This window comes from Homarus americanus, unplaced genomic scaffold (genome assembly GCF_018991925.1).
Source record: "Homarus americanus isolate GMGI-L3 unplaced genomic scaffold, GMGI_Hamer_2.0 scaffold9847, whole genome shotgun sequence".
Classification (NCBI taxonomy): domain Eukaryota; kingdom Metazoa; phylum Arthropoda; class Malacostraca; order Decapoda; family Nephropidae; genus Homarus; species Homarus americanus.
In genome coordinates this window covers 370,561-384,530 of record NW_024721178.1, presented here as the reverse complement: position 1 = coordinate 384,530, position 13,970 = coordinate 370,561, and the positions used below count along the sequence as shown (strand labels likewise).

The 13,970-nt window shown below is 45.3% G+C and overlaps 1 protein-coding gene across 3 annotated transcripts; it reads right to left on the bottom strand.

The window, feature by feature from the left end:
* Nucleotides 1-845: 845 nt before the first annotated feature.
* LOC121861620 (ets DNA-binding protein pokkuri-like) lies at nt 846-12,876 on the bottom strand. Of its 3 annotated transcripts, none has more exons than XM_042359488.1 (4): nt 12,791-12,876; nt 4,519-4,707; nt 3,454-3,561; nt 846-3,156 (listed from the first exon to the last, which is right to left on the bottom strand). In XM_042359488.1, exons 2-4 carry the CDS (start codon nt 4,679-4,681, stop codon nt 1,919-1,921), a joined length of 1,509 nt encoding a protein of 502 aa, XP_042215422.1. In that variant the 5' UTR covers nt 4,682-4,707; nt 12,791-12,876; the 3' UTR covers nt 846-1,918. The 3 variants fall into 3 exon arrangements, with proteins under 3 accessions (XP_042215422.1, XP_042215423.1, XP_042215424.1); XM_042359489.1 differs by having other exon boundaries at nt 12,735-12,834; XM_042359490.1 differs by lacking the exons at nt 4,519-4,707; nt 12,791-12,876 and adding an exon at nt 4,240-4,466.
* Between the last annotated feature and the right edge of the window lie 1,094 nt (nt 12,877-13,970).

The window sequence follows — 13,970 nt, the reverse complement described above, 5'->3', positions numbered from 1 at the left end:
TGGAAATTCAAGTTAATCCTTCATATTCTTTTGCTAAGTACCCTAAATGGGATAAGTAGGCTTGGTTTCTATCAAATAAACTTGATATTTTAATATTTGTTTTGTTTATATTTTCCTACTGGGAGGAACCTGCAAAAACATACATCCACAACAGACAAAAAAGTACAGTATACGTAAATAGAAAATAACCAGACATGACCCTTATCCACGATTCCTCCAAAACATTAATAGGTATACAGTACTGTAAACTAAACTATCCACTTCTTGTTAGAGGAGCAGAGTTCAGAAGACTCATTTTGACAGATGCTAGAGAATCAATTCCTACAATGATTAGTAAGGTACAGGATATCCTTTTGTGTAACTAGCAAAGATATAGGAGTACAGTAGTTAGCACATACAGGGAATTAGGTATGCCAACACTCAAACCAGATCATTTCAATGCACATGGGACATTTGTACTGCAAAGCTCTGTAGCACCATTATTGTACAGGTAAAAGTAATTAAGTACCTGTACAATACAATACTGTACAACCACAAAGATTTATTAATTGCAAAATACCTATAACTGTACTGGTACTTTCACAGTAGTTGTAGCAGAAATTGCTTGTAATATATTGAATGGTACATGGTGCTTTAACAAGTACACCTGTAACTGAGTGATAGATGGTGCAATTATGTTCAATGGATGATGGTACTGTACGCGGTCAGGATATCAAAATCTTTGCACCAATAGACAATCATAATCTTTTTCATCTTTGACGGGTAAAACATATTATACACACTTAAATACAGATATAAAAACAAGGAGAGAGATAGGAACTATAGGAACTTAATAAAGGCCCTCAGACACTTTGTATGTACAAAACAAGTTTATTTTATAAATACAACTTTATACAGTTATAATATATATCTATATGCATATAGTGTAGTAAAGAACATGTGAGGTGTATAGTTTGTAATCTTGGTTTTCTAAAAACATGTAAAAATCATAAGTGATCAATTGATTGAAAGACAAAAATCACATAACACATGAAGTCTACACATATCTCTGGGGAAGTGGTCGGCACGGGACGGGAGCGCTTCTATTGATATCTGGCAATTTTACTTCCCAATGGTGGCCAAGGACCTTCACACCCATTCTCTGGGAGAATAACGTTTAAAGTCCTGGCCAATCTACCGACATGCACACTGTTGCTTGAATAACCAAGCCTACGTTGAGTTTGGAATGGTGGTATATCACAATAGCAATGAGAGAAGGTGACACTACATACAATATTGTACGTTATACAAGCCAGGTACTGTACATTCAAGAAGCTCCAGCCCCAAGGGAGCCCAAATCTTGCTCCATCCTCGTGCTCGGCGCACACCAAAGAGAAGATGCCAGAGTGCCAATGATATCAACACTACTGGACAAAATCTTACAGCTTAGATGCCTTTGTACATGTGGGGAGTTGAATGGCAGTTAGACTGAGTTCTAGCCTGGAGTTTAGGATTTAAAGAGGGAGTGTACATCTGTTATCACAGCAAGCCACAGTGTAGGCAGCGAGCAGACAGTGAAGGTGCCATTGCAGCTCTCACCAATCTGCCCACCTGAGCAAGGCACGGAGCTGGTGGCCAGCAGCCCTTCTCTTGAGAGGGCGGCCACCCTCAGTGGTCTCAGAGCGCTACATTTCGCCATAAGATGACCAAGCTCCACCAATGCCCTGGGTGATGCATTTGCACCACCCTCACAGCCACAACAGCCCAGTACCACCACCACCAGAGCCACCCTCACAGCAGCAACGGCAGGTGGGAGGCATGGGCCGAGGGCAGCAGACCTGACCCTACGCCTCATGGCAGGAGTGACCCATCATGGTAGCATCGAGTTAGGTCAGGTTGGGCAGGTCAAGTAGGACCAAGAATTTCTAGTATTGGGCGGTTATTCATAGCTATGTTCCAGGTACTCTTCGGTCTTGACTGTGACAGACAGGTTGTGGGGCTCACAATTTAAGTTTTGGGGATGGGTGTCCATGGGAGCAGGTGCAGGGGCATGATACTGATGATGAATGGATGACATGGAGAGATCTGTGGGGCCTTCCTCCTCCTCCATTGGAGCAGGTTGTACAGGAGCTGGGGTATCCTTGGAGCGTGGGGACTGAAGAGGAGTAGAACGCAACATACTGATATTCTTGATACTCTTCAGTTCTGAGGGGTTACGGAGGAACTGGTAACAATGACGCTCACCCTGAACCTTGCGGAGAATATTGACACGGTAGTAATACCGCAGAGCACGGGACATCTTGTCATAATTCATGCTCAAGTGATTTTTCTGTATTCCCCATAGACGTGCCAATCCTGGTGGGTCCACAATTTTGAATACCCCAGTATCACGGTTTTTCCACGCAATGTAACGAGAATACCGCTGTTGTGGATCGTTCAACAGTTGCTGTAGGAAATCCCAAAGAAGGCGCCCATTAGTGCCAGTCTCAACAGGCTCTTCACTCGGTCCAGTTTGGCCCTGAGGTTGTAGTGGTGGTAATGGTGGCTGTGAATGATGTTGATGCTGATGATGAAGCTGATGTGAATGTTGATGTTGCTGTAGCCCCTCCTGGTGTGAGTTAACAACGGAGTTAACGGCTGCAGCAGCAGCAACAGCTCGCCGACACTCAGTGAGGTGCTTAAGAGAGGCTAGAGCATGGGCAGGGAATGCCGACACAGCAGTGGCATTATTTGGTGGCAGGGGAGACCGCTGGGGCGATGAAGAATCTCGTGTCGAGTCTTCGGAGTCTGACTGACTGCCAGAATGAGCAGACCCTGTGGAGGCAGCAGAGGAATGGTGGTAGGCTGCTGTAGAGGTAGAGGAGGTTGAAGAGGCTGTGTCAGGATGGCGGGGCGACCCTCCACTCTGCTCTGATGGTGCAGGACTTAGTGTAACAGAGCCACCCTGGTGCAGCAAGTGGGTAAAGCTGTGGATGTCCGGGCTCATTAAAGACCATGGCTGTACAGGTGAAGAAGTGAGGGGAGAAGGGGAGAGTAGTGGGTGATGAGGCGTGATCGGGGATTGAGGCACCTGTGGGGCATCACGCAAGAGGAACTGAAGAGTGTTGTGCAGGATATCCCCAGCTCCTGGTGCACGGTCTGCCAAGTCTGATTTTGTCAGCATGCATAATGCCTTTCCTGAAACAAAAGAAAATGTTGATTAAGACTCACTATGAAAACCATTTTACATACAGTTAAATAAATATGGAACAAAGAACTTCTGTCAATTTCTAAATACTTTCTCAAAAATAAAAATTAAATTACTTACAGTATCTTATATCTGGGAATTTTTATCAATTAGGTCCAGCTAAGAACTCCAGTCTTATACAGGGTACAGGCCTGATATATGCTTCATGTGCAACCAACAAACGTTCATAATATCCCTCTGCTTCCTTTTATTTTCCTTAACTATGGTGGTCACAACAGACTACTCACCATTCATGCAGAACTTGGAGAGATCGATGGTTGGCAGTTCAAACTCACGCTCAAACCACCGAAGGAATGATGTCACATCATCACGGGACCACATGCGTGGGTCCACAGCTGTTGAAGAAGCACAGTTTACATTAGTAACCCAAGTGTGAGAAATACACAGTAAGATTTCAAAGATTCAAAACAAAAACCTGACCTCCTATACTATAGCTCCTTGTGCCTGTCAGTGTATGCTCCTCTATCATTGTTATTTCACAAAAAAAAATTACTTTCATTTCTTACAATTGTTGCTGCTCGTATGACAATTCTATTTAAAGCAGCTGTAGTACTCGTCAGTTAAAATCACTGCAGCCTTAGTTTAATTTATTTTTAATGATTTCAGTCCCCTATATGCTTGTAAATTGGGCCCTCAATGCCTCGTGTAGGAGTCACTAGTGACCTCTATAAAAATCTGTCAAGTCATTTAAAATAACTATCTGGCTCTGAATAATTTGTACTAAACACTAAAGTTCTATATTTTGAATCGGTAACTTATATTTCAAATCTATCACAACAAACAATTTCGGTCTTGTACACTCCTTCCTCACTTAAAATTTAATAACTTCACACTAGAGACAGAGACGTTTACTTTTAAAGGCACAGTAATTCAATAAATCCTCCAAAATAAGCAAATATTACTGCACAAGTTCACTATCTTAACCTTCACTTCTTAAGATCACTGCCTTACAGAGTTGAAGTCACCAAGACCACATGTAAACACCAGATCAAAGTGCCACATTCATAACTCACCACAACAGTTGAAGTAATTCAGCATTTTGTTCGATACACTGTTCTCTTCAAGGTATTATAAAACTGACTATAAACGTCTATTCTCAAGTAAACACCTAAGTCCACAAATGCGTCACGTTTTCAAGTATTTAAAACACCCAAAAGCTAAAATAAACACAAGTCAAGCTTCAAATAATATGAACCGCTTTGTACACAAGTCCCGACTGGTGTTTCGTGGAATATTATCGGTATTAAGTCCCAACTTGGCGGTGAAGGAGAGAGGTGTAGTGCGTCACTCACCGAGGTGTGTGGGCATCTGGTTCTTGACGTCGAGCATCGGGGACGAAGGCGACGCGGACTGAGGCAGTGACAGTGGGTACCGCCACAGCAAGTCAGGACTGAACGGCAGCGCCATTCCCACACGGTTTATATCTGGAGTCAAGTTCAGCGGTGGCACCTTCATACTCTACAGAAAACGGCGCCTGTAACCTGCAAATGGAAGAAAACGAGAGTTAACAATAGAGAATGGGAAGGTAATTGTGGGAATATAATTATCAGGCCATAACCCTAGTTCACACACTTAACCCCGCATTGCCGAAAATAAATGCCCACACAATAAGTGAAAACTCCAATACTTTCAAGAAAAATATTTTTCAACAAGAAAACTAAAAGAGCAGTTGATGGGGTTACAAAGAATAAACACATCTGAAGGAGTTGGCGGACACTGACCAAAATAGTTCATGAGGGGTAGTGAATGGTAAAGTTACTCAACGCTATTGACTCGGATGTGTCAGCACACTTGTACCAACACTCCACCAAGCTGTCCTTGAGCACTTTACGTCCACACCTTCACATCTTGTCTTCCACAATACCCAACACGACCAAAAACAAAATTAACGTATTGTAAAAGCGCCATAGCAAATCTTTGTGTAACAATGCCCTTTTAATAAATACACGTTGAGATTGTAACCCTCCGACATGGCAATACCGACCCTTGTAGCGCCTGGTAAATAGCAGTCCCGGATGTGAGCCAGTGACTCCTTCCGCGGAGTACAATGCAGATGGTGGGGGACGGCAGGCAGAATCTGGTGTGTTCATCTGAGAGGAGGGCACCAGGGTGTGTGGCGTAGCGTGGCCACAACAGGTGCGGGAAACAGAGCGTGTGTCCTTCCCTTCTCGACACACACGTCAACATCAACCCTCCTCCAAATCTTAATGGTCCTCTGACATCGTATTCAACACTCGAGAAGCTTAAAGGTATTACGACTACTCAACATCGCTCAAATCAGAGATACTGAACACTAACTCCTAACTACCACTGTTGATATTTTAGTTTTCACTAGTGGTATACAAGTGGTAGTTAGGAAGCCATATCTAAACAATTACTGTGACCTCGGCTTTAGTGGTATCCTTGAGTGCTCATGCCAAGCTTTGTTCAATAAACACTAAATACGACAAAACACTGGTCTTAATCACGCTTAGTTTTGCGCCATACTTAATATCAATCACTTGTTCTATTTATGTATTACCATGTTTGAAGAAATGACCAACAACAAAATTATGAGCAAGAAAAAACAAAGCAATAACCATTTGTCACGGAAAAGATAGGAGCAGCCAAAAAGTACAGAGCGATGACGTAAAAAACAGTTCGTAGACAGCGATGATAGTCACCAGTTACTCGAGAGGAACGACGCAGTAACCGGTTACTAGATGGTGTTGAAACAACGAGAGGCGACACTTCCGCCCATTCATGCTGGAGGATCTTGGGAGGTTTTGGAAAAAACCTTCAGACTGGCTAATCAGAAGAAAATCTCAGATAAGACGCTGATAAAAAAGGGAAGAGCTTCCTGGTGAGCAACTGAGGTGGGAGAGACAGGAGGCGAAGGAAAAATGGAAGAATTGGAGATAGTGAATGGGCACGATAAGAAAGGACAATAGTTTTAGGAGTGAGAAGCGCGAAAATGGAGATCAAGAGAAAGGAATAGAAAGAAAAATGAAAAGGTATTGAGACCTGTAAACACATTAGAGATGGCGACCGACACAACACAATAAACTTTGAAATCTCCGCCGCAACAGAGTAGCCAGGGAGGTAAATCAGAGAAGGTTGGAGGAGGCAAGGGAAGAGGAGGAGGGGGAGGATGCCGATGGGTGAACAAAGAGAGCTTCCTGTCTCTCTCAGCTCCGGGACTCACGCCGCGAAACGGGTGAAATGCCGTCATGTGGAAAGATTTCGTTTCCTACCTCAATATTCTGTGTGGTTGTTTTTAATTGCCGCACCTGGACTGGGGACTCACGCGCGCTACTGAAACAAACCATACAACGGCAGAGATATTTTGGACCACCTGAAGATCCGCTCCCCTCCCCCATAGGTTATTGGACAATCTACCTTAATGCTGCCTGGGGTAGATTAGGTTAGGAAGTGGGGTAATGAGGCAGCCATAAGACAGGGCGCGGGGTAATGTGTATTGATGTGCCCCTACTACATTTTCTTCAGCCAGCATCAACAGGTGAACAGGATCTTATGGGTCGTCTTCCACCTTGTTTATCCCCTCTTGATCCTTGAACCACCCGTCTGCCCTCCTGATAACAAAAATATCTCGCACTTTAGTAATAACTCTGACGCTGTACGTGTAATGTCTTCATAAATAATGCCATGCACACACTCCCATTACGAATAAAATGCTTCGTATATGTCGTGTCTTTACTTCAGTATAACTGATGAACACTTCATCATTATATCTTTTGCCTTATTTGTAAAAGCAAAATGTTAAATGTACACTCATCACGAACACAGGTTGTCTAAACAAGTCCATTTTCTCTCTCCTCTTAGAACTCGACGAGCTAAACCTAATCAACTCTTTATCACAATATATTAATTTTCCTACTGCGAGTGATGCTTTACTGAAATTGCTGCCCCCCCACCCTTCCCTCCACAGAATCTTCTCGTCAGCTGTGCCCGAGGCCCGGATGCTGACCTCCCCCACCCCCCCTCCCTGAGGAGAACACGCCGGAGATGACCCCCTCCCAGCCCACCCCTCACCTAACCACTCACAATTTACATTTCCCTCTCCTACCAGCGTTTATTCTAGATACAAACCTGGCCATTTAAATAAGGTGTATAGGTTTATGTATCAACCTGCGATAAGACTGGTGTATGGTAGTGGTGTGTGTGTGGGTGTGTGTGTGTGTCGGGCGGGGAGGATCAGTATGGGGGCAGGCAGGGAGAACCAAGGCGGGGCGGGTCAAGTTAGTCATTACCACCCTGGACACAACGTGGCCAGAAAAACATGCGAATCTCCAGTGTAGCCCGGAGCCAGGCGTCGCCAGAGCCGCTCCTCCACTCTCTCACTCACCATTCCGGCCCTTAGCGACCCGTCTTACCTGCGGCTAAGGTGTAGGTATGTAAGAGAATAATGACGCACATCCGGTCTCTACCAATCTCAATCTCATCTCCTGCCACCTGAATACAAAGCCCCATCCCCTCCAACAAACACCAACGCGAAATGACCCTTAGGAGACCCGTCATTAAGGGCGAGAGTGTGGGTGATGCGGGAGTGGGTGAGGAGCCCCGCAGGCCTTCGCCCAATACCCCGAAGATGACAGTCAGGTGGGGCATATGCCCGCCAAAACACCCTCGCAACTTTCGCCTTTATGGCCTCACGTCCCAAGGTTCATCCCTAACCTGGCCTGGCCATCCACCTGTGACCCTTCCCAGTACAAAAGGAAGGGTGGAAAAGGCTTGAAGGAAGAGGGTGCACCGCAGGGCATTGGAGGGGGTGGGGGAAGGGGTAGGAGGTTGGTGTGGGGGGTAGCGGACAGGTGAACAGGGTGTGGGAAAACTTGGTGGAGGAGAGTGGTGAACCTTAAACCTGGTCATTGTCACCCACCCACTCGGGGCCGCCCCACCCACCTGTAATTAAGATGGTATTTGGCCTCTTGCAGGACTCTCCTCTGTCTGGTCACAACAATCATGTACCCAGAGGCGGCCACACTTATACCTCCTGCTCTCATAGCACTACACCCAACAATTTTCCCAAAACATTAATGTGATTACAAAACTTTTACATTCACCATAACATGCGTCCCTGTGTACTCGCTTGGCCAGATTTCCCGACGTACACAATTACAGACTTCATTAAGCACACTCGTAGACTTTCAGACATACATCCATATTTACATTCATTCGTGCAAGAGCCAAACAGATTTTCAGGCATGAGCTTTCGTACATACAAACAGTCAGACTCAACACGAACACAAAGACACACACACCCCACACAGGCAATATTCAGATAACAGTGTACTGTAGATGTGGCTTGCGTTGTGTAAGGTGTAGAAGCAGGCGGGTGGTCGGGGCGGGGCGATGACAAACAAGGCAGATGACAGTGGGAGGAGAGAGATGGCCAACACGTATTGAGGAGTTGGGTAGCAGCGTGTGAGTCACGAACATGGTAACTGGATCCCTGCTGACCCGCACCCTACCACGGGGCCACATCCGGGGCTCTGTTTCACGCCCACCCCGCCCCGACCTACACTTGTTGAGGGCACCACGGGGGACCACCGCCCCTGCACCCTCTCAGGGGTCACGACACAAGGGGTTACTGCCGAGAGGGGAGGACGGGTTGGAGCGGCGAGGGGAGAAGCGATTTGTTGGGGTGAGGGGAGGGCGGAGGAAGCAACGAAGTGTTGGGATGGGGATGGACAGGTTGGAGGGTCGACAGGAAGACGGGCTGAAGGGGCGAGGGGAGATGAAGGTTGAGAGAACAGAGATAAAGAGGGAATAGAAGGGGGCGAGTTAAGTGATTAAGGGCAAGAGGGGCGGATAAAGAAAACAGACCAAATTGTGACTAGGGCCAGCTGGAGACATGGGATGACTCAAGCTCTCAACCAAGACCAAAGGAAAAGAATCGACTCAAACAGCAAAATAAAAGAGAGAGAGAGAGAGAGATATGGGCACAATGAGGAGCAAGGGAGGGAGGGGCAAGGGAGGGGGGGAGAGTTGAAGGGTACAAGCGTTTATAGTTTAGTTAATGTGATAGTCTCCCAAACGCTATGCACTTGTTACAACCTTGTACCTATTAATGCTTGTACATTACTGTGCTCAACACCAACTTGTATACTACCACTGAATACAACGACATCACTATCACCAGTGGTAGCGAGGGAGGGAGATGACACACAGTGACGTGAGGGAATCAAGTGACGTGAGGGAATCAAGTGGGGTGAAGGAGGTGATGAGGGATGGGGGTGGTGGCAGGTTGTTGCCGCGTAGGACAGACTCTCCCACACCCTCCACAAAGACACAAGATGATGACACAGTACTGTGGGGAGCATGAAGATAAGGAGAGGTCTTCCCCCCGATACACGAGGGGAGACGGGCTGGGTTCAAGGGGTGGCCCGCCTGCCATTGACACCACCCAAGGGTAACCAGTGCACCATCATACTGTGCCTCACTTCACACATCCTCCCTCGCCTCACCTGAGGCTTAACAGTGCCACACACGCCCACATCACGTACTGACGGGGACGAAATCCACACTTATCGTCTTGTGTAACTTGGCTGTTTTTCCCTGGTCAGGACTCTGCCACACCCTGTGTCTCCCCAACATTCTTTCTCATCCTCCCACACGTCCTCCCCCTCACTGGTTGTTGTCAATCCCACATTTCCTGGCGCAGGTCCGGCTGGGTGAGGGGCCGCTCGTCTAGGCCACCGTTAAAAGCACACACTCATTAGCGCTGCGCCAAGTTAGAAGGTCCCTCAGCCCGCCTGCCACCTTCCCTATTCTCACAGTCATTTCCGCGTTTGGTCTGTAGCCTTGAACGACGCTCAATAAATCCTGACAAGCTGGACAGAAGAAAAAACTCGAGTAAAACAAGAAATACCCGCTTTAACCTCAGTGACTAATAAACACACCAAAGGAAAGATACCCCTTACTTTGGCCTTTATGATGACATTATATATTACCAAACAGTTGAGAAATAACTTGACTTTCAAAATAATGATCTGAAATGCAATTAAAGAGAGAGGTTTAAGGAGTCGGGCAGCGAGCGACAATAACTCAAGACGTATAATGGAGGGCAGGACAGACCTCACCCAGGCCACCAGAGATAAATGACCCACACACAACACACTTTTGAAATCGATCTCCTCAGCTTCCCAGAAAGTACAACCACGATCACTGGCACCTCACGCTGTATGTATGATTAAATGCAAGTGTGTGTGTATGTCCCATTATCAGGGGGAAAGTGTCTGAAAATAGTACTTAAACTTTTGAGACAAAGCTGCCCGTTACGAGGCAACAACACTTAGCGGCCCCGTGTTGTCAGTCACACCTTCATCTCCCTCACCAGCGATACCGACTTGATTTATAGCCCATCATAATACTTAAGCCCCACTGTGTATGACCCGACCCACAAATACCTCCACTAAAAATAATTTTCCACTAACACTGGATTACAAGATATAAATGTTCCATGAAAAAGTGAGAATAATATTTAGAGCATTAGTTGATTACGTGTCATGGGAAACTAAAGAGCCAGGGGGGTTCGGAGGCAGACGTCACCAGTCCGCAGAGTTTATCACCCCATGACCGACACGTGTAAACAAAACCCACAACTGCCGTCTTGGCCACACTCACCCAGCAGCACCCCAACTGCTGTCAACATTTAATCCACGCAGTTTACATACTGAACTTAATCAGTCACAGATAACGCTTTAAACAAGGAAAACAAAAGACGATAAGCATAACACGTAGGCGGACACCTGCGCCCCGGACAGTATCAGTAACAAACAGGCTGGAACGCGCATTCGTGTATTCCCACACTCCCAAGGAACAGCAAGTAACGTAATAAATACCAAGAATGTAACAGGGTAGATTAATCCACTATAGTACACATAACGTAAACACAACATTTAGTTACATACGTTTTCAAAAAGTTGCCCGTTAGGTGAAACTAGTGCTGTATCTTATCTATGTTCGCAGTGAAATTCTCATTAAAACGCTGAAGATAAAGCCAACTTACAAGTAACTTCCTCTGTGACGGGAAGTGACACATTCTTGTTTACAAAAAAAAAGAAGTGAATATATAACTATGAGCTTCACAAAATACACCACAAACGTCTCTGAACCATTAACAATCACCCTAGGGACAATAACATTAAATCTAAAAATAACTTGCATAATATACACGTCATCTAACCTAACCTTTAAATCACCATGAACTATTCTAAAAACACATTAAAACGACACGGAAGAACACGTGAAGACTAGCCTGATACGAGTACGCGGAGGATATCAACGTTAAAAGAACGGGTAAACACGGCTATCAAAACCCTAAAAGAGTGCCCGAGGAAAGTAAGCCACGGCGGATGGTATCGGTGGCCAGCGGTGGTAGTCCGTCACCAACATAATCAGACCATTACGACAAATGGCTGGTGATAAGCGTTATCTCCCACATGGGGAAGCACGCAACATATCTCCACCCCGGCAGGAAATGGAGATAAAAGGTCCAATCAACAGGTTAACACATTTTTCTGAGTAAGTTGCGACATTAACTTATTATCGAGGTCTCGTAACTTTTGTTTATATTTACTGTTACTCTGGCCAAGTCGATAACATGACTTCTTGTATTTATCATTTACAAACAAAAACAAACTTAAGTGAACTTCTAAACTTGTTCAAAATATCAATCCATTACAGTATTGTATTCGCCAGAAAAACTAATGAACCTTAACAATACACATGATCAATTAAGCTGCCCAAAACACTCGGCTCACGTGACACCTATGTTGAAAATGACATCTTCAAGGCCACAACAGTCACAGCTGTAGTTAATAGCATAATATATTAAAAATATGCCTCCTAGAAAATAATATAAATCGACCGGAAATCGCCCGAGTGTGCGTCATATCCAAGTCTCGGAGGAGCGGCAGCGTGGCTTGCCCTGTGACATATCAACTGTGATAGGCTGTATCAGTGGCGATGGGGATAAACATTCCCAGATTATAACAATTAGGGCGACATGTCTGGTCCTTCGTGTGTCGTTCTGTTGCGTCAGATATATGTTGACACAGCTACTGTTGTTGACACTTTAAACGGTAAACATTCTGACAGACAGAGTACTTGTTTTATTAGATAAATATCACGTTTATCCTTCACTGTCTACTCATAACAGATTCTGTCCTCAAAAGAATAACAAAGTCACTGTTCAACACTTGAGTTTCTTGGTTATAACGCCTGGTCTTGTTTGCATGTTGGTGCACTTAATAAAATAAAAATCCACAGGCTGACAGGTACATGGTGTGACACTTGAGCATAACATCACTTCACCTTCCGTAGCCAGTTTTCACAAGTTCAGAATCACCACAAAAATCAGAGTCCAAATTTTCTGTTAAGTTCTTCAATGAATACCACATATTTCCAACAAATACATACACTGGTTATGACAATATATCCCCATACACACAATCCCCATAGTAGTAGAATAGAGAGAAAAGATGTGCATATCGACCTTACTTACAACGCTATAACAACAAACACCTGTTCGCCACAAATGCAACACACTCCAACACACACCTCAAAGAGCGGCTCGTAAGGCTGCCTGTAGCTATGAGGGTACAACGCAGACTAAAGCATTAGGCAGACTTTCAGGGGAGACTCAGCCTTCCGGGGGGAGGAGGGGGTACACCAGCTCACCTGCCAACAACCGCCATCCACTGTAATTGCTTATCCGTTAGTTTGCTTATATCTTGCTCTTTTTCTCGCGTTGAATGTCATTTATGTTTATATAATCACCAGTTGACGGTACAGAACATCTTAACAAACTAATAACATCAAGTTTTCATAGAGAAATATCAATTTTCACTTTACTTCCCGCCTGTAGGTGATGCTGCCAACACACTCACGTCATTTATTAAACTGTCCTATGGCTTTATATTCTTCATTCTAGGGTAAATTATGTACTTCAAATTACTCAATGTGTTTACCTTAACGTGAAGCAACTTTCATTGTAGAGCGAGTTTGTGATTAAGAGAGAGTTAGGAGGCGGAGATGAAGCAGAGATACACAAGATGCGTTCTTCCGCCCACTGTACGATGCTGACACCCAAGACTGATCCCCACCACGCTGCCAGGCGCACGAGTACACACTTCCAGGTTGGTAGCATGTACAAAAACGTGTGTCTACGATGAAAAGTAAGGCCAAAGATTTATTTAACTGGCATACTACATCCCTACAACTGCACACTTCAGAGGGACCACAATATTCTTGGAATTCATAAAACAACAACAACTAGACTGCTTCCTGTTTCAGTTTTCAACTTAATAAAGTACTCTGCCAGCATATAATACTTTGTTTACATGTTTAACAAATAAAGACCAGCTCGTTACTTCATGTAAACATCACTAAATGCGCACTATAAGATATAAACAAATATACAATATCTTTCCCAGAGCGAGCGAGCGAGCGAGGTGGAGAAATGGACAACGACGACAACAAGAGCGAGGAAAACGGGGGAGGAGGAGGAAGGAGGGAGGTGACGGGAAGAGGAGGAGGGGTGGTGCGGAGGGGGGGTAGGGGTGACGGAGGATGAGGAGGCTGTGTCTGGCCACCTGAATGACGCGCACTCCTTCCCTCAACCTCCCTTCCTAGCTATCTCCCTCCCTCTCCCCTCCCTGCCTCCTCCCCCCCCTTTCTCTCTCAACCCCATCCTCCCTCCCCCTCTCTCTTCCAACCTTCTTTATTCCTTCCCACCACC

Excerpts from the sequence above, each read along its gene's own strand:
- LOC121861620 (XM_042359488.1), bottom strand. The coding sequence starts at position 4,681 with ATGAAGGTGCCACCGCTGAACTTGACTCCAGATATAAACCGTGTGGGA. Across the intron at positions 3,562-4,518 it reads CCAGATGCCCACACACCTCG|CTGTGGACCCACGCATGTGG; the intron begins GTGAGTGACGCA and ends CTTCTTCAACAG. Across the intron at positions 3,157-3,453 it reads CTCCAAGTTCTGCATGAATG|GAAAGGCATTATGCATGCTG; the intron begins GTGAGTAGTCTG and ends CTTTTGTTTCAG.